General features: G+C 60.2%; 1 protein-coding gene across 1 annotated transcript in view; it reads right to left on the bottom strand.

Moving 5' to 3' along the window:
- BAHCC1 (BAH domain and coiled-coil containing 1) overlaps nt 1-16,388 on the bottom strand; it is a 63,463-nt gene extending 47,075 nt beyond the window's left edge. Inside the window, 1 exon segment of the mRNA XM_025363617.1 lies at nt 16,211-16,388. Coding sequence (XP_025219402.1) covers nt 16,211-16,388 — 178 coding nt within the window.
- Between the last annotated feature and the right edge of the window lie 1,420 nt (nt 16,389-17,808).

Here is a 17,808-nt window from a genome sequence, read left to right as displayed (position 1 = left end):
ACATACACACGTGCATACACCCATCCTCATGGACACACACACGTACACAGGCGCATACACCCATCCTCATGGGCGCACACACGCACATGTACACATGCACATACACCCATCCTCATGGGTGCACACACACACACTACTTGTTTCCCAGACTGGCCTGCCTGGAGGTGTGAGGCCCGTGCTCTCCCTGGCAGGGTGGGGTGCTCTGCCCACAGCCAGCCTGGGCTGTCTGTGATGGTTCTGGGGGTAGTTGCAGCCCCCAGAGCTGGGGTCCCTGAACCCAGGCGAGAGAAACGATGGTCTGTGTCAGCTTACACAGGGCTGGGGGTAGGTCAGGGAGCAGGGATAGCTTCACATGCTGTGGTCACCACGTCCAGTGTGGTCACCACGTCCAGTGTGGAGGTGGCTGCTATGTTGGCCGAGAGTGCTCAGATCACCCTTGCCCCTGGTGCTGAGAAGGACCTGGTGCCAAGGGCCTGACTCCCAAAACGAGGTTGGCTCAGGGTGCAGTATCCCAGGAAGGGGCTAGGTGGGGGCTGGGGCCAGGACAGGTCACTGGAGGCTGAAAGGGCAGGGACCAGCCCCCACTGAGGACCGGCCCCCACTGAAGTGCCATTTTGTTATTTCCCAGCCAACTGCTTTTGGTACAGCTGGCTCCTGCCACATGGGGCCTTGCACCTGTGTTACCCTTCCAGGGGGACGTATGCCCCTTGCCAAACTCTTGTTTCTCAAGGCTTGGTTCACACCCAGCCACCTCCAAAAAGCCCAGCCTGCCTCCTTCACAATGAAGGTCCCCCTTGGAACTCCCCACCACTGCAGGACCCTCCAGGCAGCAACCTGCTGAGACCCCAAGGGGCTGAGCACGCCTATTGCTGCTGTGTGGCACTGAGCCAGGTACGGGCTCTGGGCTATCCCAGGGTCCAGGGAGATGGGTGGAGAAGGAGAAGAAGGAACCAGGAAGCTGCCAGCAGACGGGTCTCAGAGGGCGGGGGTCACCCGGCCAGGTGCCCTCCTCCAGCCCCCTCGCCTGGGCCTGTCCCCAGCCCCCCTGTGCAGCATCTGGTGGCCCTGGAAGGGGGGCTGGGGTGGAAAGGGCAGAGCTCCGATGGGAGCCCAGAGCAAACGTGCAGAGTGCACAGCCTCTGGCGAGGACAGGGCGCCGTGGTGGGTGACGGCCAGCCGGGTGGGGACAGGACAGGCTGGGGCGGGGAGACGGAGACCATGCTGGGATCCAGGGAACCCACGAGACTTTTCAGCGCAGTGTGGCAGCGACGGGAGCAAGCAGGGCTGGGCCCAGGGGGTGCCGGCCACCTCCACCCAAAGCCTCACCCTGTCCCGGGGCCTTGGGGTTTGGGGACACGTGGTGAAGCTGTTATGAACCCCAGAGAGCCTCAGTCCTTCCTGCCCCGAGAGATGGGGCGGCAGCACGCCAGGCCCTCCTGATGGCCAGCACTCCTGCTGCACGGCCCCATGCCCTCACAACACACACGTTCATCTTATTCATCTTGTTTTTCACCTCAGCCTTCCGAGGTAAAAACTCGGCATTCCTAGGAACTCTGCAAGCGGGCGGGCATGGCGGGTGGCTCAGGCAGGGACCTCTGGGATGGGGCAGACAGGGCTGGCCGAGGCGGCTTGGGGCCCGGGTGGGAGGCCCAAGGGAGAAAAGGCCCTGGTGAGGTCCGGCAGCTCCTGGTGCCCTCAGCACCCGGCCCTGCAGCTTGAGCTCCACCTCTGTGGGGTCTGGACAGCGATGCTGGCCGCCTGCATACCCCTGCCAGCCTCACGGACCATTGGGAGAACCAGCACACTCCTGAGCCTCTGCTGCCCAGACAGGACCTGCCCCAGGGACCAGGGCGCCAGGCAATGGCCCTCGCTGAAGGAGGTACCCCCACACTGTTGCCCCTGCCCCAGGACAGGTTCTGCCTCGGGAGGAGCCACTTTGCTGCCAAGGAGGACATCAAGGGGGCCATGGCTGGTCCCGGGCAGGTGGCTTGGGGTGCTGTGCTGGGGCTCCCCGGCGTGGGTCAGGGCCCAGAAGGCACCCCCACAGCTTCGCAGGAGATTCCAGAGACATGCTCAGAAGGTCCAGCAGGCCAGGTCCAGGGCCAGCTCCCCATCCTGAGGGCACCCAGGTGGGCTGCCAGTGTCACCCCAAGGTGGGCTGGGGGAGCCCCCGGGGCGGCTGACGCACCTGCGCACCCCACCCAGGCAGGCAGTTGATGCAGAAACAGAAGGAGAAAGCGCTGCCTAGATCAGAGAACACAGCGGCCCCAGCCTCCCACAGCAAGCCCTGCGCTCCATCCAGAGAAGGATACCTTAACCCGGCTGGTACACGAACAGTTGCTGAGTGCCCATGACAGGCCAGGGTCACCGACCCTCGCCCTGAGTCCAGCCTGGAGTCAGGGAAACCACAGGTGGTCTGAGCAGCCTGCCTCCTGCATGGGCCCTGGGGCCTTGCTACAGACCCCGTGGCCTCGTGGCTGTTTTGGGTTCGGCTCGCTCCACCAGTTGGCAGAACATCTGGGAACGGACCTCCCACAGGTGCTGAGACGACACTGCGCCTGCGTGGACAGCACTGCCCTGGCTGGGGTGGGGACGGTCCACGGGTATCCAGGGGCCTGCTGCTGCGGAGGGGACAGCCCAGAGTGGAGGTGGTGGTGTGGTGTTGGGAGAGGAGAGAAGGGGGAGGAAGAGTGGTGAGGGATGAACAACAGGGCCAGCCTCACCTCAGATGTCCAGGACCAGGCTGCCACAGCCGGTACAGAGACTGAGAGGGAGCAGGCTTCCAGTGAGTCCGGGGCTTGCACTTGGCCAAGTCACATGGAAGGAGGCCGAGGGCATGGGCCAGAGGAGAGGCACAAACCCCTGAGGGCAGGTCTGCCCCAGACAGCAGCCAGAGCCCGGGGAGGGCATGGTCAGCACAGGGGAGGCAGCCACAGCCACGGGTGGGGTCCCGATGGCCCACTCTGGGGTGGGGGAAGCTATGACTGCTGTGGGTGGCCTCAGGGAAGGTCCCGAGAACCCCAGACCCTGGTGTTCACATTTATGTAACCAGCCCTTGGTGTGGACAGGACCTGGACTCATTTCTAGAAATAGGATATGGTAGAAGTGACACCACCAACTGCCCCCCAAGGTGAGGCCGCACCACACCAAGCTTCCGTCCTGCTCTCTCACTCTTGCCCTCCTGCCAGCAGCCAGCAAGAATCCGACACCCACGACACCCGGAGGGTGGCCTTGGGAGGCGACAACCCACAGCTGGGTCTGGATATGTCCGAGGCCCCAGCCAACACCTGGCCCTGAGTCAGATTCCCGACTCACAGAAGCTAGGAAATAATCAATGTTCACTGTTTTAAGCTACCGAGTTTTGAGATAATGTGAGAGAGCCCCGGCTACTCATGCAGAGAAGAGACAGAGCCACAGGGTGGGGCGGGGGGCGCTGACAGGGAGAGCCCCTGGGAAGGTATGGGAAGCGCCAGGAGGGAGAGTCGGTGACTCCAGACAGACCTGCCTCGTGCACGAGTCAGCCACTGAAGCCTGGTGGCTGCTCCCTGCCCTGGCCGACCGGCCCCAAGGGTGTCTGACCAAAGTGTGGGAAGCTGCCCCCAGGCCTTCGCGGGCCACGTCTCTCTCTCTGGCTTTTCTGGCTTTCAGCATTTTCAAGGGTGTCCACCCAGCCGCCTCCCACCTGAGGCCCATCAGCCTTAGGCACTTTGGATTTCTGCTAAGTATTTACCATCAAACTCTCAATGTGTTAGGAAGGATAGCATGGCCTCACATACAGTTTTCGAATTTTCTTTGATTTTATCTGTATTTACACACACTAAGAGCTTTTTAAGGGTTAGTCGAAAAATGCATTACAATTTAATTTTGGTATTACATTAAAATAAATTAAAAGTTTATTTTTAGATACCCAAGGGATGCGAAAACGCTCAGAGAGGGGACTGGCTTCCAGGAAAACTGGCCACAAGGCGACCTGCTGGCCTGGGGTGACCAGGGCCCACAGCAGGGCCGGCTCGATGGGGTAGCCGTCCCACCATGGAGACCCGGCATATCCTGGGCGACCACAGAGCTGGGCTCTTTCCTGTCACTCCAGGGCCAGTTCACCGGCCAGGGACGGGGGACCTGCCATCGGGCCTCCTGGGGGTCACCAGCTGAAGCCAGAAACCAGAAGGCCACGGGGCCCTGGTCCTACCCTCACCGTGGCCACACGTGGGTCTCTGCACCTGTGTGTCTCACTGAATGTAAATGCTTCCTGCAGCAAAGCTACCCTCAGACGCAGGGATACGATGCTGAGTGCGGAGCTGGAGGGAAGAGTGACCAGGGTGTAGAGGGGCAGGGACCAGGGCAGCAAGGGGCTTGTTGGGAAGGACCTTGCTGAGGTGTGCAAGTGTGTGTAGAGACAAAGGCCCAGAGACCCAGGGAGGCTGGGCTGGGGTCCCCAGAGCTCAAGGACTATGCTGAGGCCTCCCTGGCAGGGTGGGCTGGGCAGAGTGTAAGGGGAGCTGCCCAGAGGGCCTCAGGTCTAGGATGCCCCAAACCTACACCCCGGGCCACCCCACACCCTCTCCGGGTGGCCAGCAGCTCACCCGTCTTTGTGGGTGCTGGGTGGAGAGGCCTCTCAAGGAAGGAAGGAAGGCAGGCAAGTGGAGGGGGGCTGGCCGACGACCTCAAGGATCCCGCTCCCCCGCAACCCCACCCTCCCTGATCAATCTGAATGCAGTGGCGGATGGAGCCAGCCGTGTTCCCACCCACAGGGCAACGGTGCCTCCCGTCTCCCCAGCCTCTCTCTCGGGCCTGGGCTGACTGCAGGTCCACCTCCTGCTGCCTGTCTGGGGTCCGGGTTTGGGGGCTGCCAAGAAGGGGAGCAGGCCAGGTGTTGACTGGGAAGCTGCTCAACTGGGGGTGGCGAGTCCTCCTGGGGCCCCACCAGGCACATGGCGCGGACCCTTGGCCTCAGTTCGGGGCAGAGACAGGACACGGGCACCTGCAGGCACGCAATGAATGGGCTCAGGCGGAGGACGGCTGCACGACTGAGAACAAGGGAGCGTGACCCCAGAGAGCAGGACCACCGCTCAGGCCTGCGGGGAGACGCACGGGGGCCCCAGGTCTTCACACAGACACAGGGAGAGTAAAGACCCAGGCACAGCTCCGAAGCCCTCCTTCCCTGGGAGGGACCTAGAGAGCTCTGAAACCCACCCCCGGCAAGTGGAGTGTTTGACGAACGGCCTTCCGCACCCCTGGACTCGGGGAAGCATAGCCTGCTTCACTGTCCCCCAACCCCAGGCAGACAGCCCCACCCCCGCCCGAGACTGGGGGTGTACAGGGACATCTTTGCTCTTCTGGCTCTGTGGTCCCGTCACACGTCATGTGCTAGTGTCTCCCCTGGGCCAGTCCCCCTCTGCCACTGGGAAGCCTTCTGAAGTCCCAGAGCCCGGCAGACCCGGAAGGTCACGAAGGTCCCCCAGCACCCAGGCCCCATCTGGGGGTCCAGAGCGCCTGCACTGCCCGGGGTGCCAGGACCCATGGTACCTCAACCCGTGGTGCCTCAGAGCAGGGCCACATCTGCCCATCCCAGTCACATCCAATGCCCCAGGACACGCTGGAAGGTGGGCGTCCACCTTCATGCCAAGCCCATGCCGGCCCCTGTACAGGTGGGTAAGTGGGGCAGCTAGACCCCCATGCCAGGGCACAGGAGCCAAGGGCCCAGGTTTCCTAGTTCTGTGGCCAGACTAAGGCCTCAAGGTCACAGAACCCCTCGACGGACACACAGGAGAGGGCCTGGGCCTCTGAGGCATGAGGTGGGGCCCTCAGGAGTCTCACTGCCTGCCAAGAGCAGAGGTCCCACCAAGGGGCCCCAGACACAGCCGCCTCCTCCCCAGTCCTCTCAGTCTCCGCCAGGGAAGGGCCGTGCACAGGCTGGCTGTGTGCCTCCGGCAGCTCATGCAGGCTCCCAGGACCCCGCAGGTGACAGGGATGGCCGCAGTGCCCCCGGGAGGGCGCCAGGGCCAGGACTGCATCCCCCAATCCCACTCAACCCTCCAGCAGGGCAGGGCCACTGCCCATTTTAGAGGTGGAAGGCCTAGACTCAGGGAGGGAAGAGGAGGGGCCCCTAACCCCCACCCTAGGCTGGGGCAGCTTGGCAGGACCCCATCACGCATGCTCCCCTCAGCTCGGGCAGGCGCTGAGGCCAGGAGCTCTCCAGGGACCGAAGTCTGGAAGGCAAAACCCACAATGTGAAGGGCCTGAAGCAGCACTGTGGCCTGGTGACATGAGTCCCGGGGCCATGGCCTCCCCATCGCTGGCACAGCCCAGCCTGCTGAGGAGGTGCTTGCAGGACCAGCCTGTGCATAGAAACATTGCAGAAGGTGAGGTAGCTGATTCGCACCCGGCCTTCTCCCCAGGCCCTGATTTCCCTCTGGTCAGTGGGAAGGGGAGCAGGTCCATGGGTGGGGGAGGAGCAGCCCTCCCCAGGTGTCCCTTCTCACCCACCAGTGCCCTATGACCCAGATGAAGCCATTGGCTTTTGCTCCCAATCCTAGCTGTACCCCCACAACCCCGCGTGGACAATCGGGGAGTCGCCTCACAGCCCCAGCCAGGGCCACGAGATGAACAGGAACTGGCCCCCACCCTGAGCCCACTCCTGGCCCTCCATGACTCTCCTTCACAGCTGTGGGCCGCCTCCCTCCACTCACACACACTTCCCCCCTTCCCCAGGCCACTCAGCCAGCGCAGCTCCAACTAGTCTTCGGGGGACAGGAGCCCCACCCCCACTTCTGTCTCCCACCACCTCATGTGGTGCTAATCACCAGAGGACAGCTCCATCTGCCAATTCCCTGGGCTCTGACACCCTTTAAGGTGTAGGGCACGCAGCCTCAGGAGCCGCCGTGACAGCTGAAGACGCTACAGGAAGGCCAGGGGACGCTGCCATGTCCCCCAGGCAGGTGGCCACACAGCCTGTGTCCCCATGCCACGGTTCAGTGTTGGGGGAACACCTTGATTTTTAATAAAGAGACCAGAGCCCCTGGCTGGGCCTCTCGCCACTGCCACCTCCTTAGTTTTCCCAGAGTTAATCGTTCATCTTTTCCAGCATGGGGGTGAAATCCTAGGGGAAAAGCAGAGCTCTTCACACCCACACGTGTGTGCCTGTGTACGTCACCCGAGTGTGGATGGGCACTTATGTACCGTGGCAGGCGACGGAGGCCAGCGTGGCTCAGCCCAGCTCTGGGGACAGGAAGGGACAGAAAGACATGCCCCTCCAGACTCGGGAACCTGCAGTGCCCCAGGAAAGGTGGCTGATATCAGGGGAAAGGCACTGGCCCCAAGCAAGCCAGCCGGGGGGCTGGGCAGGGGCTGCTGCCAGACTTTGTGGGACAGATCCAGGTGGGTGGTCAGGGCTGGGAGGTCACAGAAGGGGACAAGAAGGGCTGCAGGCCCAGGAGATGCTGCTGCCAAGAACAGCTCAGCTGGTGTGGGGCATGGAGGAAAGGAGAGGTGGGCATGCAGCAGTCAGGGGCCCCTCTCCACTTAGGGTCACATGGGGGCTCTGAGAGGATGTGACACCAGGATCAGACCTCCAGGCACTGGGGATTGTAGAAGCTGACCAAGTGAAAGGCCGGGCAGGGGTAGGCCCCAGGAGGGCAGAGACGGTACTGGGGGCAGCTGAGAGGTGGGAGTGCAGGGTGGAAGCCTAGGGGGTGGGAGGAAGGTGGGGCCTTGGGTAGCCGGGCATCTAGGAACCTCTAGGACCCCAGGCACAGAGGCCAGGGGTGGAGGCGGCCACAAAGGACAGGAAGCAGCGCCCAATGCAGGCAGTGGCTTCCAGGACAGCCAGTCTCAGGGCAAGCCCAGGACCAGACCTGACCCCGAGGCATTCGCCATGCACTAGAATTGATCTTGACAGGAATGTCCTCCTGCTGAGCAGGAGCTCAGGAAAGGGCAAGGCCAAATTCAGCTGGAGCCTGAGGACAGGGTCCACAGCCACACTGTGGCAGCAGGAGGAAGGGGGCCAGGGAAGGCGCTGAAGGGAGGCTGAGCCGCAGAGGGTCATGTGGATCTGGGGCTCTGCTCCCTCCTGCAGGTGGCCAGGAACCATGAGCCAGGAGACGGAGGATGGAGCTGGTGCGGAGGACGTAGGGGACAGACAGATGCCCGTGCCAGTCACTAGGCAGCCTGGCTTTCCCAGGAGCCACTGGAGTGGGACTCCTTGTGGGCCAGTTGTGAACAGTGGGAGTGGGAGTGTGTGTGAGTATGCAGGTGAACGCCTGGCTCATGGTGTGAGCACACAGAAGCAGGTGTACGTTGCCACATCTGTGAGTGTGAGCAGCTGTGAGCTTGGTCAGTGAACCTGTGACTGGACCCCGCTGGGATATCCTTCCTGGGGTCTACAGAGTGGGCCTCACCCAAGAGGGGGCCACAACTCCACCGTCTGCAGGGCCAGGAAACCCCTGCCAGGCGGCAATGTGTGTTCATGCCTGAGAGGGGCACCTGCCCTGCAGCGCAGCCCCTTCTCCCACCCACCGTGGCACCCCCATCCTGGGCTCAGGTCCCTTGGGTCTCCGGTCTGGGCATCCCCCATCTCTTCTTCCCTGGATCTGCTCACTCTCACCTATGCCATGTGTAAGAACAGGAGGGGCCTCTGCTTGCAAAAGTCTCAGGGGAAGAAAACAAAGCTTCAACTGTGCCCCAAGGACCAGAGGGAGAAGGAGTTGCACTGAGACAGGACTTCCCTTGAAGACGCCAGCAGGCTGGTTTCTTTCTTACTTAATATGGCTAAGGCTTCTCTTTTTTGGTGGGGTACGGCCCCACCAATATGGGGCACTGCCCCCCAATGTCACCCTCTGCCTCGGGAAGCCCAGCCTGCTGCTCAGAGGACCCTACTGGACGCACACCCATCCCCCATTTCTGGAAGTTTCCACTGGAGAACCATGTCCCTGCACTAAGCTGGGAGACAGTGGGTCTCCCACAGACCCGAGAAGGGGCAGCACTTCCGGACAGCCTCAGAGTCCCCGCATGTCAAGACACTGGACTTTTTGTTGGGGGATCCTAGGGGAGAGGAAGGGAGGCAGGAACCCAACCCACCTGTTTGTCCCTCCCTTCCTCCCCACAGCAGGTCAGAATGAAAAAAACCCACTTCCTGGCTGATCCGATCTGGAACCTAATCGTGTGGATAGCTGCAGCAAGCCAGCCCGGCTGCCTCCCAGCTTGGGCGCTGGACGCCTCCCCACCAGACCTGAGGCTCGATGCAAACCCCACGCCGACCTCCTAACAGGACCTGGGCGCCGCCTGCCCCCAGCGCCTGCCACCACATCCCCTCAGCCCACGCCTAGCGCCCACCGTCCCTGGATTCTCCGGCGGCAGCTGCTCCGGGGCCACGGGAGGCAGTAATATTATAGATTACAACAAACAGGGGCAGCCCACTGACAAATAGGCCTGCGTGAGTGAAACGGTATATTATCCCATAAAAACGTCAGCGGGCAGAGCAGCGGAGCCAGAGCGGAGTGCGGCCCCACGCCCAAGGCCCTTCCAGGCCCCATCGTTTGCAGAAGGGCCTGGGCTGCAAGTGATTTTCCAGACACTGCACGCTGGCTGATTTTGTTTTTTGCTTGTTATACTCTGTCTTCGGTGAGGGGAAATGAGGTCCCAGAGGTTAATGGGGACTGGGGAACCCCAGGGAAGCTGTTCCCAGGTGGGTGGGGAGCAGGGGTCGGGGGGTGAATGCAGAGCTACCCAACAGACAGGGGCGTGCCCTGAGTCCAAGTCCATTCACAGCACATCTGCGAGGCAGAGGCCACCTGGGGAGGCCACCTCCCCTCGAGGAGGCTGCCCAGGAGCTGAGGGTTTCGGACCCTCCCCTGGGCAGGCCAGGACGAGCCTGCCTTCCTCCTCGGGGGAACAAGGCAGTGCGTCTGAGGGAGGGCTTCTTTTTGGAAACCTGCCATTCAGGATGAACCCATCAAGCAGACAGACAGCTTCTGTTGTTTGCGGGTGTCAGGAGGGCAACAGGGCACCTCAAAGGCTGGGAGGTATTTTCTCGAGGGACTCCCTAGGCAGAGGCTGGCCCCGCTGCCACCCAGGAGTCCTGGTATCACTTCCACAGCAGCTGCTGGGCGACCAGGTCCCTCTGAGAAGACCGTTCCAAAAGAGGGCATGTGCCATGTACTGAGCTCAGGGGGTCAGGGAAGACTCTGGTGGGGCTTTGGCCATGACAATCACAGTAGCTGCTTCACAGGATCCAGAGGGCAGAGGACAGAGGACAGGTCCCATTTGTTACGGGCCTATATTCAGATATTTATGGTAGGGAGGAAGCCAGGCGGGGGGTGGGGGGGCCCAGAAGCCTCTTCCAGAAGGAAGGGTAGGGGGGCACAATGGAGCAAGGCTTTCTTCCACCAGGAAAGTACTTATTCCCAGCGGGACTGGCTGAACTCTATCTGTGCTTGGGAATTCCCAGCCCAGGGACATGGGCAGTCTCGGCTCCGACCCCGAGTAAGATCAGGGTATTCTGGGAAATGTAGTCCTTTGGGAGTTAGAAGGGCCGGCCAGGATTTCTGGGCGGGGGCGGGGTATTGAGTTAAGAAACAGCCAAGGAAGAGGGGGGAGCATTGAGTTAAGAAACAGTCAAGGAAGAGGAGGGAGTAAAGGGAGTTACCATTACTCCAACCCCAGGGTGGATGTTCAAAACTCCTGGCAAGTGGCTGTATACATAAACATCTGCTGCCTCAAAAGACACCAAAGACCTGGCACGGTGGCTCACGCCTGTAATCCCAGCACTTTGGGAGGCTGAGGTGGGCGGATTGCTTGAGCTCAGGAGTTCAAGACCAGCATGGGCAACCGGGTGAAATCCTGTCTCTACTAAAAATACAAAAAATTAGGGCGTGGTGGTACATGCCTATAATCCCAGCTACTAGGGAGACTGAGGCACGAGAATGGCTTGAACCGGGGAGGCGGAGGTTGCAGTGAGCCAGTGAGCTGGGATCGCACCACTGCACTCCAGTCTGGGAGACAGAGCCAGACTGTCTCAAAAAACAAAAACGAAAAGAAAAACAAAAACAAACAAACAAAAAAACACACCAGACAATGCTACCATTCTAGTCTCAGATCATATCCACATATGGCTTTTCTGATCAAGTAATCTTGAGGACTCTTATTTTGGTAGGGAGACCTAGAAAGTCCCCAGAGAGGAGGGACCCCAACCAAACCACCCAGGATGAAAGCAGCATTCAGTGATTCCCCATGATTGTTCTCCTCTGGCCCCTGCCTCCAGACACACAGAGAGAAGGAGAACAAAGGTGCCCGCCAGGGGACAGAGGTGCTACCTGCCATGCCTCGGCCTCCAGGAGAGACTGCAGCTGTCCCAAGCGCTCACACATTATTTATGCTCACAGCCAGCTCTGATGACATATGTAAGTTGACAGCGAACATCCTATCAACTTGCTGGAGTGTATCTTGATTGTTAAAACACTCTTAAAGGTGTACAATCATTTATCAAATTAAAATAGCCGTGCCTTGCCAGTTCTTTTTCTACCTTCCTGGATGGAACCCCCCATAGTCTCCATCCTCCTCTAACCTCCTGGGTAATCTGCCCTTGCACCCAGGCCCTGCTCCTCAGGGGACAGTGTCCCTGCTGCCAAGAGCCCCAGCCTCAGCATCCCCTCCCCACTCCGGCCCAGGCCAGAGCAAGCCCACTAATCGCCAAGAAGTGACAAACGCCAGAAGCCTCACCAATTAAATTTAAACTCATGCAAAGCTCAGTGGCTAGTAAATTATTATTTTTATTAGCTTGAACCAAGTTCCCGTAAGAGAGAAAGTCAACTTGCTCCCATGAATGGCTCTTGTATAATTTATTTAACTCTGTGCTCTTTGCCAAAGCCTGGAATATTTTTAGCTCGTTCTGTTGTTGGATTTGGCTTTTTTATGTGTGTTTCTGAGGGGTATTTTTAGCCTCATCCATGTTATTCTAACAGCCTCCTATGCATTTTGTCCTGTCTGTGGGGGCTGTTGAACCCTGTCTCACAGGGAGATGAGGGAAGATTTCTAAGAATAACCGGGGAGCGTTTGGGGGGACGCGCGTTTTCCAGGGGAGATGCGCTATTTGCACAACGCCGTTCTCTGCCTGGCTCACTAATTTCCCTTATTACTCACGTGACCTGGATATTCCTACAGAAAGCGCGGCGGCTCCGTACAGGGATAATCAGACGTGGTGGCAGCACGAGCCCCACTGGGGGAAACCCACATTCCAAACAGGGCTTCGGCGGGGCGGGCGTGGCGGGCCACCGCCGCGGGTCCACGGGCCTCACATTCCCGGACTCCCGTAGCTCCTTTGGGCTCGGGGCAACTTTGATGTCTACCTCTGTCACTTATGGGGCAGGACGGGTGATGTCTTCGGAAAGTAACTCTTTTCACACCTACTTAATGTTGGTAACCGTTGCAGAAACACTCCATCGTGTCATGGAGTTAATGAGGTATTTAAGAAAATGTATTTTTTTTTCTTTACGAAAAAATATCACATGATGAGGGAGGGGAGCCTGTGATGGGGTCTTTCCACACTAGGAAATTATCTTTTTTTTTCCTCTACCGAGTTGGGGGTATTTTTTGGTTTTGTTTTTTGGTGTGTTTTTTTTTCTTTTTTTTTTTTTTCTTTTTGAGATTGGCAGTAGGAAGCACTTTTGTAGCAGGAAAGAAGTAGTTTGCAGTTCTCCCACCAGAAGGAGCCTCGCCTTTCTCCCACAACCACCCCAGGCTCAAAGCACCTGGTTTCCCAGGCCCCAGCAATTTACACCCCAAAGAAGACAAGAGAAGGGGTGGGAGGGGAATCTGAGCAGATTACTGAAACCAAGATGAGAAATAGCGCCTTGGTGGAGGCGGAGCCCTGGCCCCTGGAGAGGGGAGGCCTACAGACCAGGACAGACAGGAGCTGGCCGGGTCAGAAGCCAGGAGGACGGTGGGCTGTCTATGTGGGCCTCTCCCCAGGCCGGGGCTGCCTCCAGATCACACACACACTCCCAGCAGAGGCGCCAGCCCCAGTGGCTCCAGGCAGTAGCACTGATGAAAAATCTTGGGTTGGTTCTTGTTGATTTCTCTTTTTTCCCCCCTAGATTTCACAGCTTTGCCTCCAGACCATCTGTATTAGACACAAAATCTAACACTGAACTAAAAATAATGATTCCAAACATTTTAATTGCACCTTTTGGTGACAAGGTTACTGGAACAGCACTTTACCATAAAACCCTACAGCCCGAGTCTACAGCTCCCAGCACTTTCATTTTTAGAAAAACAATGGAAGAAGCCGGACAGCCCCATATCCCAGCCATCAGGGCCCCTCAGGCTGACATTTTGAAAGTGCTGGGTGGGGTTGTGGAAGGGCAGCCCAGGCAGCCAGCGGGGACAGCCTCAGTCCAGCTGGGGTGGCAGTGCCAGGCCAGACAGGCACAGGAAGAGCAGCCCAGCAAAAAGAGGCAGCCTCGCAGAGGCCAGGGCCTCCATCCCCAATGGCTGGATCCTACTCCCAGACAGGCAGGAAGAATCCAGGTCAATTTTCCTTTCCCAGGGGCAGTCAGCAGAGGGAGGGGCGGGCCGGCTGCAGCTGTGGCCTGCGGACTGAGGCCATCCAGGAAAATGGGAAGCAAGGCGGCCAAACCGGCCATTTGGAAGTCTGCACACGAGATGCAAAAAAATTGTTTAACTTAATTATACTTTTTTCTCTCTAAACTAGATCATATATAGACACAGACCAAAGCAAATAATAATCTGGGGTATAATTCTTTTTTCAAAAAAATACATGCAGCTAAATTTTAAAAACCAATACAATATTTTGGCTCTTAGCAATTTCAAAAAGCTTTCTTTGAGCTACAGATGCTTCTAGCTGGATGTCTGTGTGGCTAAGTTGCCCATCACAAATGGGTTGAACATCTCCGAGCACAAGCGGTCTCTTCGGTCTGCAGTGGGGAGGAAACAGGGCCTCCAGGGACAGGGGACACATGGCCCTTCAGACCCTGAACGAGGTAGCCCCGAGGGGCCTCCAGCGCCCTCTAGAGCACCCTGCGCTTAGGGAGGCTGGGAGGGCCTGGGATCAAGACGAAGCACAGAGGACACAGGCCAGGCCAGAGCCCAGAGCCATTTCTCACAGCCCTCCGGGGCCTACACACCAAGAACCACGTGGCCAAACTTAGAATGAGCAAGACAAAGGGCTAGGCCACCCGACCCGGCGCCCACCTACCCGGGTGCTGCCTAGACCTGGAAGTAAGGGCAGAAGGGGAAGAATGCGGCTAGCCTGGACCTGGCCAGGATGTGAGCTGGGGCATGGGGTCAGGGAGGCAGCGCTGACCTGACCTGATGGGGAATGTGGCCTGGCCTCCCGGAGGGGACAGCTCCAGCCCCAGCCTACCAACATGCAAGCCTCGGTGTCAGGAGCTCCTGTCTCTGTCGTGCTGTTACTTGCCAGGCTGGAGGGCACAGCACAGTGGAGGTGGGGTGCACACGCTCCCCCTACCCCCAGTAGGGGCCACCCGCCTGCAGCCAGAAGAGGGGCTGGTGGGGAGGCTGGTGAGCTGTCCCTTCTGCCAGGGCGGCCCCAGCCTCAGCGCCCCGTGCACCTGAGCCGGGTGGGCAGCAGCTCCCATGCAGGGGCAGGAAGACAAGCTTGATAACCACAGGGACAGCGGAAGAGATATTTTTAAATCACCCATCGCTCAGGCAAGTGCTTTTTCTCCTTCTCTTTCCAGTTATAAATCTAGAGGAGAAAAAAAAAAGGGAGAAAAAGAAGGAAGGGCAACAGAGAGAAAAGGGCAGCTTCACCAAAGGCCCAGGCAGGGAGGGAAGCGGGTGTGGGCCAACCGGGGAAGCACTGGGGAGACCCCTCCAATGGGCGGCTCCCCGTTCCAATCTCCTGGCGCTGCATATGCTGGAAGCCCGTTAGCAATTAAGCAATTTCGAGTTTGTTTTTTTTCTAGGAAACGTACGTTTTTCTTTGAGTGCCCTCCCTTCTTCCGACGTTTTCCCTTCTAGCCCCGTCTCTGCCATCCGTTTTAATCCACACACTAATTGTAATCCCATTAAAGCAGATATAATTTTATTAGTATTCACAGTTCATCAAGCTACCAATAATAACTGTTACTGCCAATTTTTTTTAAGCGGTAAACATTTCTGATGTTTAGAACAAACTGTAAACAAAAGCCACCCATGTACGAGGGTGACCCGGCGGGTCCCTAGCGCAGCCCTGCGCGCTTCCCCTGAACTCCACGCGCGCTGCCCGGTGACCTCCCAGGCTTCAGGTGTGGTAGCTGCCTCTTCCCTGACCTCCCTCGACACTCATATCAAAGACACCAGGAAGAGAGCTGCCCTGGAGGCCTGGGCCCGCTCTGCCAAGGACTGACCCTCTGGGGCAGGGAGTCCGAGGGGACGGCCACCGGGCCTCCCTGCGAGGCCCAGCACCGGCGCCCCGCGCTCTCCTCTTGGAGCAAATCCACCACGCTCTCCTCTTGGAGCAAATCCACCGCACTCTCGCCTGCACCGAAATCCTGAGCGCCGCCCCGCGCCACCCCCAGCCCGAGCCCGCGCTGCCCTCCTCCCCGGGCTGCAGGCTGTGAGGCTGGGCCGCACTCCGGCCACGCTTTGTCCGGCTTTAGCGGGATACCAGAGGCACTCGTTAAAGCAAATGCATCCCTGCAAACCCATTCTCGCCCTGACACTTCAAGGCTTTATATAGAAACAGGATTTGCTCGTCTTACACCGGCAGTCCCTATTAACGCTCGCCCGGCGCACACACCACCCTAATCCGCGAGGCCGCGGCGTACCCTGGTCCCCTCCCCCCGCCACAACAGCCGTTTTGTTCCCGCAGAAAGCGCCTCGTTGTCCCAGCCCCGGAACGTCTTAAGGAGGTGAATGCAGAATGCAGAAAAGAGGTTTCCGTGGAATTTAGATTTGCAGGAGGGGGCGGGGGAGGGTGGCGAGGCGCGGAAAGGCTTTAATTTCAGCCGGCTCCGGGGCTGCCCCTCCGAGACCCCCGGGGGAGGGTGGCCAGAGAAGGGCCGCTCTAAATCGCGGCGATGCAGTGTTGGGGGCTGGCGGGACGCGCGGCCCCGCTCAGCACCCAGGCGGCCACCGCGGCCGGGGCCGGGAAATGAAACCAAAGCTTCTCTGCTCCCGGGAGCGGAGCGGTGGGCACCCTGTTCCGCTCTCGAACGCTCCCGTCCCGCGCCCGCCCCGGCCGGGCACTGACCTGTGTGCGAAGCCATGGGCAGCGGCGACGGGAAGTACTTTCCCGGCTGGAAGTGCGCGGGGGGCTGCGCGGCGGGCCCGGCCGGGGCGAGGCGCGCGGCGGCGGCGGCACTGCGGTGGCCCAGGCTCCCGCGCTCCGACAGCAGATGCGGCGGCGGCGCAAAGTCGCGGCCATCCATGCCGGGCCCCGGCCCCGGTCCGCCGCCGCTTCCTCGGAGCAGCGCGGCCGGGGCCCGGGGGCGGCTCGGCGCAGAGGCGGCGGCGTCCGGGATCACAGGCGGTGGTGGCGGCGGGGCCGGTCAGCACACGGGAGGACTGGGCTTCTCGGCGGGTGGCCGCGCACCGAGCCGGCGGCCGCTGTGCGGGTTCATGGTCTGTGGAGGCAAAAGCAGAGGAGACACGGGTGACTGGGGGGCTCGGCTCGCCCTGGGGTCCCCGCCCCGCCCGCTCGCCCACTCCCCCCCCACCCCCCACCCCCGCCGGCCCGAGCGAGCGGCGGCCAGGCCGGGTGGCGGGGCCGGGGCGCTCGGTGTCTCCCCGCGGCACGCGCGCGCAGCCCAGCACCTGGGACCCCGCGCGCGCACGCACCGTCCCGGCCACGCTTGGCCCGGGGCAGCTGGGGGAACCCAGCCGCACTGCTAGCCGCCTCCCGTTCTCGTTCCCGCGGGTCCCTGCAGCGAGGGCACCGCGGCGAAGAGGCTGCTGGCTCTGCTGGGTGATAAAAACCCAAATCTGCGAAGCCATCACGCACACTCGCGCGCACACACACACACACTCACACGCACACCCTCTCCCCTCCCCCGCTGCCCAAAGGTGTCTCGGAGGAAAAGGCCTGGGGTCCACGCTCGCTCACTCTCTCTCCCCACCTCATGCCGAGATCCAGCTTTTACTGCATTCCGCTTAACCGAATAACCATGCTAATTAAGCGAGTAATTTTATTGATTGTAACTCAAGAGTTTTTTTTTTTTTAAATAACCTTCCTTTTCCCCCACTCCCATCCCCCCCATGCATCTTTCGGCCCATTCTTCTGAATCCGCTGTCGTCCTCCCTCCCCAGCCCCAGCGGGACCAGCTCCTGTCCCCAGAATCGCTCCAGGACCCCAGGCCGGCTCCTCAGAGCCCCGGGCGCCCCGCAACCGCCACCGGCATCACCTGGGCCGCCACGCCGCAGTGCCCGGCCTGCTGTCCCGGAGCCGGGAGCTTCCTGTTGAGGCTGTAACAATCACCCCGCCCCCCAATCAAATTCGCCCAGGATCTTCCTCTGCGGATTGGGGGCTTCGGGGTGGGGGGGATGCTTTCAGAGTCAGAATGCTGCTCTCTCAACGGCCCAAATCGGCCCTAGGATTTCTTCCTTCAGCGCCTGCCGGGGACCGCGAGCAAAGGCCGGTCTCTGCATGGCGGGGCGGCCTGGGTACGCGGGGTCTGCGGCGCCCAGTTCGGCCCTCCAGCCGGGGAAGGTGGGCCCGGCCCAGCACAACCTACTGCCAGCAGACCCCGCCCGGACCTCCGGCGGGGCCACCTAAAATGACCCTCACCTCCATTTTCTTTCACCCCCACCCAACGCGGAACATCCACTCAGGCGAAATTGGGGACAATTTCA

The sequence above is a fragment of the Theropithecus gelada genome, chromosome 16 (genome assembly GCF_003255815.1).
Source record: "Theropithecus gelada isolate Dixy chromosome 16, Tgel_1.0, whole genome shotgun sequence".
Classification (NCBI taxonomy): Eukaryota; Metazoa; Chordata; class Mammalia; order Primates; family Cercopithecidae; genus Theropithecus; species Theropithecus gelada.
This window is presented reverse-complemented; position numbering and strand designations above follow the sequence as displayed.